Below are 14,562 nucleotides of genomic sequence, written 5' to 3' on the forward strand. Positions count from 1 at the left end.
ACAGAGCTGATCACGTGATGAAACATCAGCTGGAACCAATCTCTGTCAGACCTGCTGCTCGTCACAAACTCCCAAAGAGAAACAGAAGAAAGTTCAGCAGAAGCTTCAGCAGAGTCCAAAAGCTGCTGCTGATCCAGTGAAGACACTCTGAGCAAACTGATTTCATGAAGCTCACAGGAAGCTGCAGCACTCAGGATGCTTTCATGTAACTAAAGCTCAACATAAAGGATCAACATGTTTCCACATGAAATATCTGAACTAGTCATTCAGAGCACGAAGACACAGGAAGAAAGCAGCACTCAGGATGCTTTCATGTGGAAGAACAGAAGATATTGCAGTCACTAAAATATCCCAGGACTCAAAGTAACTGGTTTTATCATAATCAGCTGAATAACTTGAACCAGACCAGTCGTTAACTTGTTGAAGGATTAATCAGTTTTATTCTCTTCTTAAAAACTAAATATTTGCATATTATTCATTGGGAAAGTACTAATTTAGTACTAATTTACTGTTAGCTATTAAGAGTCACAGAGAAACCAACAATTGATCAAAGAACATGTGTACATGCAGCAGGTCAGTACTAATTTCTCCTCCACCCCGACCCTATTCTGAAGCATCAGTTATTGATTTAAACTCTGGGTCCAATGTTCACTTTCAGGCTGTAACCTGGTTACTGACGTTCAGGTAAACACAGTGAAAAGCAGATGACAGAAGCTACTGCATCCCAGAACACATCTTCATTCATTCACATTTACAATAAAATTAGGTTTTGATTTTTGAGTCTGATTGATGTTGTTCACCTATTTCACTGCTTTATAGCTGCTGTTAGTCTGGACCGCAGTCCTGCTCTGGTTCCTTCATCCTCTCGACTCTTCATCTCCTCCAGTTTCTGGACCTTCTCTGCGTCTCCTTTCTCCTTCATCTTCTCAATCAGGAAGTCCAAGTGGACATGAGTGGACAGTGAATCAACATTCAGGGCGATCTGATCCAGTCTGACAACATGTTTGAAGGACTTTTCCAACATCTGATCTTTTTCTTTCTGAAGTTTTTCCATTTGCTTTTCTAAAGTTCCCAAAAGGCTTGTTGTCTCCTCACATCCTGCTTTACCTCTTTCATACTTCTCTTTCACATCTTGCTGGGTCTTCTGAACTTTCCTTGTCTTGGTCACATAGATCCACTTTTCTTTCACATGATCTGATACAGGACACTTCCTGGTACATGAAGTGCAGCGGCCATCTTTCATGACCTCACAGTGTTCAGGATACCAGGCCAGTGTGCATCCAGGATAGTGACAGTTCTCCTCACAGACTTTACAGCAGACAGCTCCATCATAAAAAACAACCTCCACCCCCACCTTTGATATTTTCTTTTTCTTTGTAGATCTCATCATCTTCTACAGTGAACTCTTCATTTCTCTTCATCTCTTCTTCATGTTTCTTCAGAGCTTCCTGAGTCTGTTGGATTTCTCTCTGTTTTGTTCAGTGAACTCAACTCTCTCTTTCAGGTTTTGGATGCAGGCTGTCAGACTGATTCGTGAATTCAACACTTCAATAGTTGTCATCAGATTTTGAGGCCCAGATTTTTCTAGAAAGTATGTAAATTCATTCATTCCTCTCATTGATGTTTCCCATGCAGTCTCAAAAACAGACTTGTTTCCCTGTGTTCTCTCTGTGTTCTGGCAGTTATCAAACAAGAAGTAAACAGGCTGATTCTTTTCATTTCTGGCACATTTCACTTTTGCAGCATCAAGAGCTTTCAGAACATTTACAGGTGTCAGACCATTTGAGTGTGTGATGAGAGCAACAATGTTCTTCTCCATGTCTTTTCCAAACAGAGACACCACTGAATCAAAGATGTACCTCAGTCGGTCACTCAGATGATATAAACTCCTCAGCACCAGACCCACTGCATTAATCTCATGAACTCCGTCCTCTGAGTGGAACCAGTCTAATAATCTCTTACTGATGATGTCATCCTGTTTGATCCCTCTGGTGTCTCCGTATCCAGGAGTATCGATGATGGTCAGAGAGTAGGACAGAGTTTCACCTTCAAAACCAAAGACCTGGTACACCATCACATCTGATGTCTGACTTTCACCCTGATGTCTCTCCTCCTCCTCTACGATCTGAAACCAGACATCATCCTCCCACTTCACTCCCATGGCGTAGTTGACCAGAGCGTTGACCAGAGTAGATTTTCCTGTTCCTGTTTCACCCACAAGCAAGATGGTTTTGTTTATCTTGTTCACATTTCTTTCACCGAGAGTCATTCTTCTTAGAGATCCAATGTTCTCTATATTTGGTCTCAGCTGGTAGACAGCAGGAGGTCCTGGTTGGATCGGATCACTTTTGGAAATTATGTTGTCATATTTCAATAATGTGTTCCTGTAGAAAAAGTAGAAAATTTATACATTTTAATTTGATGTACAAATTTGACCCTTCCCTAAAAAAGGAAATACACTAAAATCCATATTAAAACATTTTATACTATTTGAAAGGGATTTTAAAGGCAAGGCAAGTTTATTTGTATAGCACATTTCAACATTTCAAGGTAATTCAAAGTCCTTTACATAAAACATAAAAGCAACAGGGAAATATAAAAAGTTTAAAAGTTAAATAGAAAATAAAAACAGGCAGGTCAAACCTGCTTGCTTATTTTACTCCTTTGATTCCCCATCTCCCACTCTATCCCCCCTGATCCTACGTTGCTTTTTGCTGACGTACTGCGGTAAGCGTGATGACTCATTTCTGTTTCCGGTGCTTGTGTGTTGGTACCGTGTTGTGCTGCTCTCGCTAAATAACAGTTACATTTGTTAGATTACAGCAGCCAACTGTTCACTAAACACTTATTCTTTACAGTAATTTTGCCTAAGCACTCACAGTTCTTTCACAGGTAGTCGGTGCGGAACGGCCTGAGTTAGCCTCTGGTAGCCGTCCTCCGGCATCCCTGTGCAGCCAGGAAAGGGGGGCTGGGTGACTGTCCGAAGGAGGAATAGTCGTAAGCATTCAAAGTCCACGGGGCATCATCAACCTGTTCACGTTTCTAACAGATTTTCCCCACTCAGCGACACACCCGCTGAGAAACCAACTCTGATCATTGGCAGCTCCATTTTGAGAAACGTGAAGTTAGCGAAGCCAGCGGCCATAGTTAAGTAATGACTCCCGGTTACGCCAATCGGAGGTCACTAAGATTAATGTTGAGTCGGTGTGTACATATGCCTTCTTTTTCAGCAGTTACCCACCCAAAACCCTACGCAGAGTCGCAGTCTAACACACTTCTCTGCTCCTCCATTTCAGGAGTTACTTAGTGAAAACCCTATAGTGACGGTGTCTGCCCCCCGACCATCGAAATTATTTAAAAAGGTAAACAGAAGAGGAGCTGTGCATAAAAACTTCATAAAAATTAAAACCACAAGAGCAATAGTGCAAACGAATAGGAGAGTTAAATGTGGACTCTTAAACATCAGATCTCTCTCTTCTAAAGGTGTACTAGTAAATGAACTAATATCAGATTATGATATTGATTTATTTGGTCTTACTGAAACCTGGCTGGGTGATGGAGAATATGTTAGCCTAAATGAATCCACCCCTCCCAGTCATATTAATACTCACATTCCTCGAGGCACAGGCCGAGGAGGTGGAGTTGCAGCTATCTTCGACTCTAGCCTACTAATCAGCTCTAAACCTAAACCAAACTATAACTCATTTGAAAGTCTTGTTCTTAGTCTTTCGCACCCAAGTTGGAAATCACTGCAACCAATTCTTTTCGTTATAGGGTACCGAGCACCTGGTCCGTACTCTGAATTCTTATCTGAATTTGCAGAGTTTTTGTCCTTAAAACAGATAAAGTTATTATTGTAGGAATTGGCGTTCCACCAAAGTGGAAAATTCTCGTTTAATTTGGCAAGATAGTCTTAAAACTTATAGGAAGGCCCTCCGTAATGCCAGAGCAGCGTACTACTCGTCATTAATAGAGGAAAATAGGAACAACCCCAGGTTTCTTTTCAGCACTGTAGCCAGGCTGACAGAGAGTCACAGCTCTATTGAGCCAAGTATTCCCATAGCTCTCAGTAGTTACGACTTCATGAGCTTCTTTAATGATAAAATTCTAACTATTAGAGACAAAATTCACCAAGACCTGCCCTCAACTGGCACCGACTTATCTCTTAACTCAGGAACCTTAGAAACAGCTGTAGAACCAGATACATGTTTAGACTGTTTTGCTTCCCTCAATCTTTACCAACTAACTTCAATAATTTCTTCATCTAAACCATTAACCTGCCTCTTAGACCCCATCCCGACTAGGCTGCTTAAAGATGTTTTACCCTTAGTCAGCTCTTCTATACTAGATATGATCAATCTATCTTTATCAACAGGCTATGTACCACAGTAATTTAAAGTAGCTGTAATTAAACCTCTTCTGAAAAAGCCCAAACTTGATCCGGATGTTTTATCAAACTATAGACCTATATCTAACCTTCCATTTCTCTCTAAGGTTCTGGAGAAAGCAGTTGCTAAACAGCTGTGTGACTTTCTACAGAGCAATAGTTTATTTGAGGATTTTCAGTCAGGATTTAGAGCTCATCATAGCACAGAGACAGCACTGGTGAAAATTACTAACGACCTCCTTATTGCATCAGACAAAGGACTTGTCTCTGTACTGGTTTTATTAGATCTTAGTGCTGCATTTGATACCATTGACCATCAGATCCTATTGCAGAGACTGGAACATTTCATTGGCATTAAAGGAACCGCTCTAAGCTGGTTAAGTCCTATTTATCAGATCGATTTCAGTTTGTACATGTTAACGATGAGTCCTCCATGCACGCCAAAGTTAGTCATGGAGTTCCTCAAGGATCTGTCCTCGGACCAATCCTCTTCACTTTATATATGCTTCCCTTAGGCAATATTATCAGGAAACATTCCAGTTATTGTTCTGGGACCCAAGCACCTCCATGACACATTATCTAAAGATATAGTTTTTTTATAGTTAGATTCTAAGCTTTATAAATAGTGTTCACTGAAAATCTAAAAACAAAGAAAAGAAAACAGACAGTAAAAGTTACAGTGCAGTGTAAGTTATCAATCTACGCTTTAAATCTGATTTAATTAAAGGCAGTGGTAAAAAGAAAAGTCTTCAGTCTTAATTTAAAATAACTGACATTTCCTCATTTAGTTTTGAGTCTGGGGACAGAAAGCAGACCTGTCCCAGACAAAGGCTGTTTTAAAGGCAGCACTTTCAGTTCGTTCTTTAGCATTAATTAACAATAAACATGTAATAAATGGTTTATAATGTTTGCAGTGGTGTTGTACTGGACCACGTCATACTGAGAGCTGTTTCTAATGTGTTGTACAGCTGCAGTCTTTGTTAATCTGCTATCCTCAGTTCAGAATGTCATGTTGAAGTGATAAAGAAATGTTTCAGATTGTCGTCTTGACTTTTACATTAAACATACAGTCTGTAATTCCTGCCACATGCTCCAAACAAATAGGAGGCCTCCTCCCCCTCAGCCAGGTGACTCTCTAAGCAATTCTGCTCCTGTGGTCTTTTGAATTTAGTTCCTGGATTAGTGGCATCGCTTCCTATGCAAAAATGAAGTAATGTAAAGAATGTAGGTCTGAAAGATTCTTTTCCGTCAATGTGTCTTTCTGTAGCAGGTGTGTGTACAGAGAGAGAAAGTATACATGACATTCCATCAAACTCATTTTTGACAGCTATTTCTGATCCCACCCCCCCACCGATGTCTGTATGTAACTGATAAGAGGGTTGCGTACATCCTTCCATTGTGTGTTTTCATTGATTTAAGTATAAACTTGAATGAATTACTTTATCATTAAAAAAGTATAGCAGTGAGTTATAAGTAAAGGAGGAATCTCCGGGGCCAGCAAAGGATCAGTAGGAGGTTTCTTTGGAATCAAGTCAGTCTTTATTATTAAACAAGTGAAGAATAAATTGAAATAATTACAGTAAAGCAGTAAAATGGTATAACGGTGAGTAAAAATTAAACAGCATTATAAATTACCTTCAACAGCATGCAGTAAAATAAGAGTGAGCTCCAAAATTAAACTTTGTAAAATCTTTGCTAAAGCTTTGTGTGACAAACTTACCATCATTAAAGAACTAAAGAATAAATTGAAATAATTACAGAAAATAGTATAACAGTGAGTTAAAATTAAACAGATTTTTAAATTACCTTCAAAATCTTTGCTGAAGCTTTGTGTGACAAACTTATCATTAAAGAACTAAAGAATAAATTGAAATAATTACATTAAATAGTATAACGGTGAGTTAAAATTAAACAGCATTTTAAATTACCTTCAACAGCATGCAGCAAAATAAGAGTTATATAAGAGTTCCAAAATTAAACTTTGTAAAATCTTTGCTAGTGCTTTGTCTTACAAACTTGCCATCATTATCACTCCAAAGCTGTAGCCTAGTCTTAAACTTGTGAGTCTTAAAACTTTAATCCTTCTAGAGTCTGTGTCTCTTCTTCTCTGTCCTCTCTCTTTCTGGTGTAGCATAGGCTGTGGGGTGAATTGAGGAATGTGCTCCACCCCCCGCACCTCCTCCCCTCCCTCTGTTTTCTCAATGAGCCACATCAAGTTGTGTGTTTTAACTGCCTTTAGCATCTTCAGGTAATCTTGTAGACCAGTTATGGAATAGAGTTATCTATAACCCCAGACTCCGGATGTTAAAAACGGTCTGGGTTTATCAGACAGAGTTCGTTTTCGAAACAGGAACCTATTTTTATCAGCCGGAGACAAGAGTTTGGAACTACAGACTATATAATAATCTGGTTGTACCAGAAGCAACCGTCCCCAACCCCTCACCAGTTATCTCCCACATGCTGTCACATACAAAATAAGAGGGTGGGCAGAGTTCCCGTGAGCCAATGATAAGAGACTAGGAGGGGTTACCACAGGCCAATGATGGGGTCTGTGAAAATAAAGAGAACATTGTCTTCAAGAAATTGCCAAGAGGGCACTTGGATCCTTGAGCAGTATCTACCTACCAAGAGGGGACCTCCATGCGGTTAATTTTTTTCAGCTAATGAGTGTTTGTATCTGTTAAAGACTTCTTGTTTCTTTCAAAAATGGAAATTTTAACATCAGTGTTAGTAATATTTAAATTTCTCTGTGATACAAAAATATTCAGGGCCACTTTATTGAGAATTTACAGTTTTACCTGTTATTCAGAAATAACTTGGATGCATGCACAAATATCAAGATTGCAGTATTAGCAGCAAAAGGTACTTTATCCAGGGTTCAATTATATAAAATGTCTTATTACACTAGTGCACTCATTTAAACTTTCTCTTCAGGTTTGTCTGTGTGCTCATTTGGTGAAGTAGGCCTTTTTAAAGGGCCTTCATCTTTATCTTATTTTGTATTTGCTCTTCATAATTATAAATTAGGACTAAAATGCTCAGCAGCATGATCCTATTTTTTTAAGTAATCACTAAAACAGGTTTATCAACTTTTACTAAACCTTTGGAATAATTCTGTCCCAAATATTGTGAAATGAAATTGACCAGTTATAGACAAGATTTCTATCAATTTTGCAATGTACTTGTTTCTTCAATCTAAATTTTATAGGATTGCATTTTATTTATTGACTGCATTACAGGAAACGTCCATTGTTGGCTGGCATGTAATGACACGGAGTTCCCTCTTAGTTCCTTCTAGCTAGCATGGAGCGACACTCCAGCATGGAGGAATAAAGAATGGGGTATTTCTATTAAGAGAATATTGTAATCTAAACTAAATATTTAATTTTCAGTTACACTTACAAAATAAGGACAATTCTTATGTAGCAAAAAAAAAAAACTACAAGTGTTAACAGCGTCCAAATAACTCTAAATGTAGTCTTTCAGTAACATATAGACTATCATAACGAAGTCACTAGTCATGCTAACAGGCCTCCTCTTTCCCTTTAGTAAAAAAAAGCTAGAATTATAAAAAAATATAGTTTACAACTTCATCAACTGGAAACTTCAAGAGCTAAAGTTTGATCCTTCTACTGAGAACCAGCTGCCTTTTGCTAATTAGGGTTTATTAGACTATTACAGAGGTCATGAAATCCAGAACCCTTCCCTTGGGGATGAAGTATTCAAATGCTAGTTAGCTACTTTGTTGACATAACAGGACAGTAGTTTTCTGTTGAAAATAAAACAGAACGTTATAATAAATCTCCTACAGGTAAAAGAATAAAAATAAGCTTCTTTATTTTGGCTCAACCGTGATCTGTGCTAATAACACTTATTGCACGTTCCAAAGCTCAACAGGAACCAGCAGCAACAAAAGTCTGTAACAATATCTATCATATTGCTTTTTATTTTTTAATTAATGCCCAGATTTACCACGGGGTTCTTGACTAGCCAGAACAGGATGTTCAGCAGTCTTACACTGTTTCATTGCAGGTCTTGCATTCAACCATAGTGGCTAGTTTGCCCTTGACAATAAGGTTTTAGTAAAAAGTCTCATCACTGCTGCGACCTCTTTTTTTTCTAGTGTCCCCTTCCATAGCATTTTTCAGAGACACTACAAAAGAGGAAAACAGATTGCCATCGATAACCCAAACTCTAGGGTTAACTCGTAATTTTCATTACATTTGTTATGTAGTAAATCTACAACTGCAAAGCAATTTAGTGATCCCTACCATGTAGTGATCAAATGCAATGCTCTCTCTCTCTTCCCCATATTTAAAATGTGTAAATCTAATACCGCAAAACTCATCAGGATCAATCTTCTATGTGTAAGTTAACATGTTGCATATTTTACCCTTGCTACTAAGAGTTAGTACAGGACACGCAACAGTAGTCCTCATTTTCCGAGCTGCTTTCTGAGCTGCTTTTGTCAAGCTTTGTGAGACGTGAAAACATTTATTTCACCCCCACAATGTTTCTACATCACTGAAAAGAGCATGTGAAAATCTAGTTTTGGGGAGAAGTCTGTTTTTGCTTGTGATAAGCTAGACCAAATCGCACCATCAAAACTTCTAGTTTCACATTTAAAAAATCCTGCCCCCGCCTTCATACTATTTACTTGTTTTGTGAAGCACATGCAGGAAGGATTGAATTACAATCAGCAGTGGTTTTACATGTCAACATTAGGTTATTGCAGAACAACAAAGAAGCCCCCTGCTGTGAAGAAGCATTTTGAGTAACAGAATTACATATCATGACAAATACATTAGTATGTACCACCGGTTGTTGTGGCACTAAAAACTGAGTTGATGGCTCACTATGACTCTGAACCGATAGTAAACACATGTATTGTATTTGTATTGTGTATTTCCATGGGGTTCATGCCCTTCCCTTCTCATGTTTGGCTGTTTATATGTCTATATGGGGACAAGCAGCTGTACTGTCCAACAAAATACTAATGAAGACACTAATTTTAAATTAAAGTTTGGTGATGTTGACACTGACTAGCATTAAAATAGCTTTAAAAGCGGCTTGCTAGTTAAACATTTCTATTGGGGCATACCTGTAGAGATGTGCCTTCCAGAGCGGTTTTAATATATTGGGGTGGAAAATAAAAACATGTATTAAGAATATTTAACATAATAATTTAATAGAAATACGGTAGCTTTGCTTAGCCTACATGCAATGAATCAATGGCCTGACTCTCTCCATCCCTGCAGAATGTACAGGCTAGTATACCACCATATAGTTGATCATGTGTTATACGCTAATTCCAACATTTCTTTTCTTGATTCCCATGTGGAGAGACAAAACTTTTTAAATGACGTGTACATTTGACTGGTTTTCCACAAATGTAGCAGTAGGTTATATTACTTACTAAAGAGGATGTCTTTAAAGACTGGATGTACTGATCGTCACCAGTTTCAGCACTATCCTTAACAGACGTGTCTTCAGTATTTCCATTAAGAGCTTTAGCCCAAACTCCTGGTACTTGTACTTGCTTCATTTCCCTAAAAGTGTTGTGTTGACTGCAGTCTTAGTGTTGGACATTTTAATATTAAGTTCTTCTGAGGGTTGCAAATATTTTGAACGTCCTGCTGTGCTTTCCCATGAACTAGCCTGATTGACTGTAAGAATCAGGTACATATTCCTCCTCTGATAAATTCTATTCACTTGGACTTGGTTCTTAAAAAAAGCTTAAAAAGGTCTTAGTGAGTACATAACTTTGAGAATAATTCCGCAATGACACTTACGAGCCTACCTAACTATTAACATGTTTAAGCTTAAATATAGATTTTTGCTGTTGAAAGTAAATAACAAAACTCATTGTATCACGCATAATCTATACTGATAATCATTTAGATGCTTAATTTGGTTGTTTGTTTTGAAGCATGTGCAATTCATCGGTTGGGTTGATTTTTCACTTCACTTTAATTGAGGTGCAAATTGATGTTTATGTGTCTCTTTGTTATTTATCAAGAAAATTTGTACTAAAACTTTGCTAAGAGGTACAAACATAAGATTCTAAAATGGGAGACTGTATAGCTTTTACATGGAAGCCAATTTGACTTTTTATATGGATGTATGTGTTTAAAGTAATTCAGATTGTTTGTGAAGAAAATGGTTGCTGCAAACTTGTTGGATTGCAACCTGCAAGACTTAAGATAGTTGAATAGACTGCTGAAAGTGTTAAATATTTGTCTAGATACTGTTTGGTCCACACTGTCTTTGGTGTGCATTTTGGTGCCATCCATGTTGAGTTCAATGTTCATGTGCACTAGAGTAGCTCTAAGTTCTTCACCAAATTAGAAGTGTAATTTGCTAATGAAAATGTAATTTCATAATCAATACTGTTGTCAGCACAACGGTCAAGTTGAGGAGGGCTCCTCAGCAGTACCAGCCTTGGAAAATGTGCCAGATGAAGTGAACCCTTTTCCCCTCTTATGTGGCGTGGTGTGAGATGTAAAGGTGAGTATTTTAATAAATAAATGTTGCATTCATGAATGCTCAACCTTAAACATAATAAGTAATAGTCTTTTCTCTTCTGTTAGAATGCTATTTCTGTGAAGGTGGTAGTTAAGTGTTTTAATTTAACTTTTTTAAATCTTTGGTTCACCAATATACAGTCTATTGGAACTTGATACGTGCAAAGCAGCAAATATTATATTTACAGAGGGTAAAAACTTCCTTGTGGTGTTGATTAATTGTGATTCTTCATATGCATCACTTTACAAATTTCTACAATAATCCTCAATGGTGGGTAATAAATAATAGTAACATAGCAATAATAACATAAAAATGCTCTTGTCTGATAGTCAATACAACTGTTGTTTTTATTGAATCATATTCATATTAAACGCAATAATAGAACATGACTCAACTTGACTTGGACTCTAGCTCAAAGACTTGAGACTTGACTTGGACTCTAGCTCAGAGACTTGAGACTTGACTTGGACTCTAGCTCAGAGACTTGAGACTTGACTTGGACTCTAGCTCAGAACTTGAGACTTGACCTGGACTCTAGCTCAGAGACTTGACTTGGACTCTAGCTCAGAGACTTGAGACTTGACCTGGACTCTAGCTCAGAGACTTGAGACTTGACCTGGACTCTAGCTCAGAGACTTGAGACTTGACCTGGACTCTAGCTCAGAGACTTGAGACTTGACTTGGACTCTAGCTCAGAGACTTGACTTGGACTCTAGCTCAGAGACTTGAGACTTGACTTGGACTCTAGCTCAGAGACTTGAGACTTGACCTGGACTCTAGCTCAGAGACTTGAGACTTGACCTGGACTCTAGCTCAAAGACTTGAGACTTGACTTGGACTCTAGCTCAGAGACTTGAGACTTGACTTGGACTCTAGCTCAAAGACTTGACTTGGACTCTAGCTCAGAGACTTGAGACTTGACTTGGACTCTAGCTCAGAGACTTGAGACTTGACTTGGACTCTAGCTCAGAGACTTGAGACTTGACTTGGACTCTAGCTCAGAACTTGAGACTTGACCTGGACTCTAGCTCAAAGACTTGAGACTTGACTTGGACTCTAGCTCAGAGACTTGAGACTTGACTTGGACTCTAGCTCAGAACTTGAGACTTGACCTGGACTCTAGCTCAGAGACTTGAGACTTGACTTGGACTCTAGCTCAGAGACTTGACTTGGACTCTAGCTCAGAGACTTGAGACTTGACTTGGACTCTAGCTCAGAGACTTGAGACTTGACCTGGACTCTAGCTCAGAGACTTGAGACTTGACTTGGACTCTAGCTCAGAGACTTGACTTGGACTCTAGCTCAGAGACTTGAGACTTGACTTGGACTCTAGCTCAGAGACTTGACTTGGACTCTAGCTCAGAGACTTGAGACTTGACTTGGACTCTAGCTCAGAGACTTGAGACTTGACTTGGACTCTAGCTCAAAGACTTGAGACTTGACTTGGACTCTAGCTCAGAGACTTGAGACTTGACTTGGACTCTAGCTCAAAGACTTGAGACTTGACTTGGACTCTAGCTCAGAGACTTGAGACTTGACTTGGACTCTAGCTCAGAGACTTGAGACTTGACCTGGACTCTAGCTCAGAGACTTGAGACTTGACTTGGACTCTAGCTCAGAGACTTGAGACTTGACTTGGACTCTAGCTCAAAGACTTGAGACTTGACTTGGACTCTAGCTCAGAGACTTGAGACTTGACTTGGACTCTAGCTCAAAGACTTGAGACTTGACTTGGACTCTAGCTCAGAGACTTGAGACTTGACCTGGACTCTAGCTCAAAGACTTGAGACTTGACTTGAACTCTAGCTCAGAGACTTGAGACTTGACTTGGACTCTAGCTCAAAGACTTGAGACTTGACTTGGACTCTAGCTCAGAGACTTGAGACTTGACCTGGACTCTAGCTCAGAGACTTGAGACTTGACCTGGACTCTAGCTCAGAGACTTGAGACTTGACTTGGACTCTAGCTCAGAGACTTGAGACTTGACTTGGACTCTAGCTCAGAGACTTGAGACTTGTCTTGGACTCTAGCTCAGAGACTTGACCTGGACTCTAGCTCAAAGACTTGAGACTTGACTTGGACTCTAGCTCAGAACTTGAGACTTGACTTGGACTCTAGCTCAGAGACTTGACTTGGACTCTAGCTCAGAGACTTGTCTTGGACTCTAGCTCAGAGACTTGAGACTTGACTTGGACTCTAGCTCAGAGACTTGACTTGGACTCTAGCTCAGAACTTGAGACTTGACTTGGACTCTAGCTCAGAGACTTGTCTTGGACTCTAGCTCAGAACTTGAGACTTGACTTGGACTCTAGCTCAGAGACTTGTCTTGGACTCTAGCTCAGAGACTTGAGACTTGACTTGGACTCTAGCTCAGAGACTTGAGACTTGTCTTGGACTCTAGCTCAGAACTTGAGACTTGACTTGGACTCTAGCTCAGAGACTTGAGACTTGACCTGGACTCTAGCTCAGAGACTTGAGACTTGTCTTGGACTCTAGCTCAGAACTTGAGACTTGACTTGGACTCTAGCTCAGAGACTTGACTTGGACTCTAGCTCAGAACTTGAGACTTGTCTTGGACTCTAGCTCAGAGACTTGACTTGGACTCTAGCTCAGAACTTGAGACTTGACTTGGACTCTAGCTCAGAGACTTGAGACTTGTCTTGGACTCTAGCACAGAACTTGAGACTTGACTTGGACTCTAGCTCAGAGACTTGAGACTTGACTTGGACTCTAGCTCAGAGACTTGAGACTTGTCTTGGACTCTAGCTCAGAACTTGAGACTTGACTTGGACTCTAGCTCAGAACTTGAGACTTGACTTGGACTCTAGCTCAGAGACTTGAGACTTGTCTTGGACTCTAGCTCAGAACTTGAGACTTGACTTGGACTCTAGCTCAGAGACTTGACTTGGACTCTAGCTCAGGGACTTGACTTGGACTCTAGCTCAGAGACTTGAGACTTGTCTTGGACTCTAGCTCAGAACTTGAGACTTGACTTGGACTCTAGCTCAGAACTTGAGACTTGACTTGGACTCTAGCTCAGAACTTGAGACTTGACTTGGACTCTAGCTCAGAACTTGAGACTTGACTTGGACTCTAGCTCAGAGACTTGAGACTTGACCTGGACTCTAGCTCAGAGACTTGAGACTTGACTTGGACTCTAGCTCAGAGACTTGACTTGGACTCTAGCTCAGAGACTTGAGACTTGACTTGGACTCTAGCTCAGAGACTTGAGACTTGACTTGGACTCTAGCTCAGAGACTTGAGACTTGACTTGGACTCTAGCTCAGAGACTTGACTTGGACTCTAGCTCAGAGACTTGAGACTTGACTTGGACTCTAGCTCAGAGACTTGACTTGGACTCTAGCTCAGAGACTTGAGACTTGACTTGGACTCTAGCTCAGAGACTTGAGACTTGACTTGGACTCTAGCTCAAAGACTTGAGACTTGACTTGGACTCTAGCTCAGAGACTTGAGACTTGACTTGGACTCTAGCTCAAAGACTTGAGACTTGACTTGGACTCTAGCTCAGAGACTTGAGACTTGACTTGGACTCTAGCTCAGAGACTTGAGACTTGACCTGGACTCTAGCTCAGAGACTTGAAACTTGACTTGGACTCTAGCTCAAAGACTTGAGACTTGACTTGGACTCT

General features: G+C 39.7%; 1 protein-coding gene across 1 annotated transcript; it reads right to left on the minus strand.

The window, feature by feature from the left end:
* Nucleotides 1-801: 801 nt before the first annotated feature.
* Nucleotides 802-9,932, minus strand: LOC119914937. Its single transcript, XM_038734486.1, has 3 exons — nt 9,835-9,932; nt 1,442-2,384; nt 802-1,393 (listed from the first exon to the last, which is right to left on the minus strand). Exons 1-3 carry the CDS (start codon nt 9,930-9,932, stop codon nt 806-808), a joined length of 1,629 nt encoding a protein of 542 aa, XP_038590414.1. The 3' UTR covers nt 802-805.
* Nucleotides 9,933-14,562: the final 4,630 nt, after the last annotated feature.

The sequence above is a fragment of the Micropterus salmoides genome, unplaced genomic scaffold, assembly GCF_014851395.1.
Source record: "Micropterus salmoides isolate LMB-PRFRI ecotype aquatic unplaced genomic scaffold, ASM1485139v1 Ms_hic_scaffold_20, whole genome shotgun sequence".
NCBI classification, from domain to species: Eukaryota; Metazoa; Chordata; class Actinopteri; order Centrarchiformes; family Centrarchidae; genus Micropterus; species Micropterus salmoides.

Excerpts from the sequence above, each read along its gene's own strand:
- LOC119914937 (XM_038734486.1), bottom strand. The coding sequence starts at position 9,932 with ATGAAGCAAGTACAAGTACCAGGAGTTTGGGCTAAAGCTCTTAATGGA. Across the intron at positions 2,385-9,834 it reads GCTGAAACTGGTGACGATCA|GAACACATTATTGAAATATG; the intron begins GTACATCCAGTC and ends CTTTTTCTACAG. Across the intron at positions 1,394-1,441 it reads CCAACAGACTCAGGAAGCTC|AAGATGATGAGATCTACAAA; the intron begins TGAAGAAACATG and ends AGTTCACTGTAG.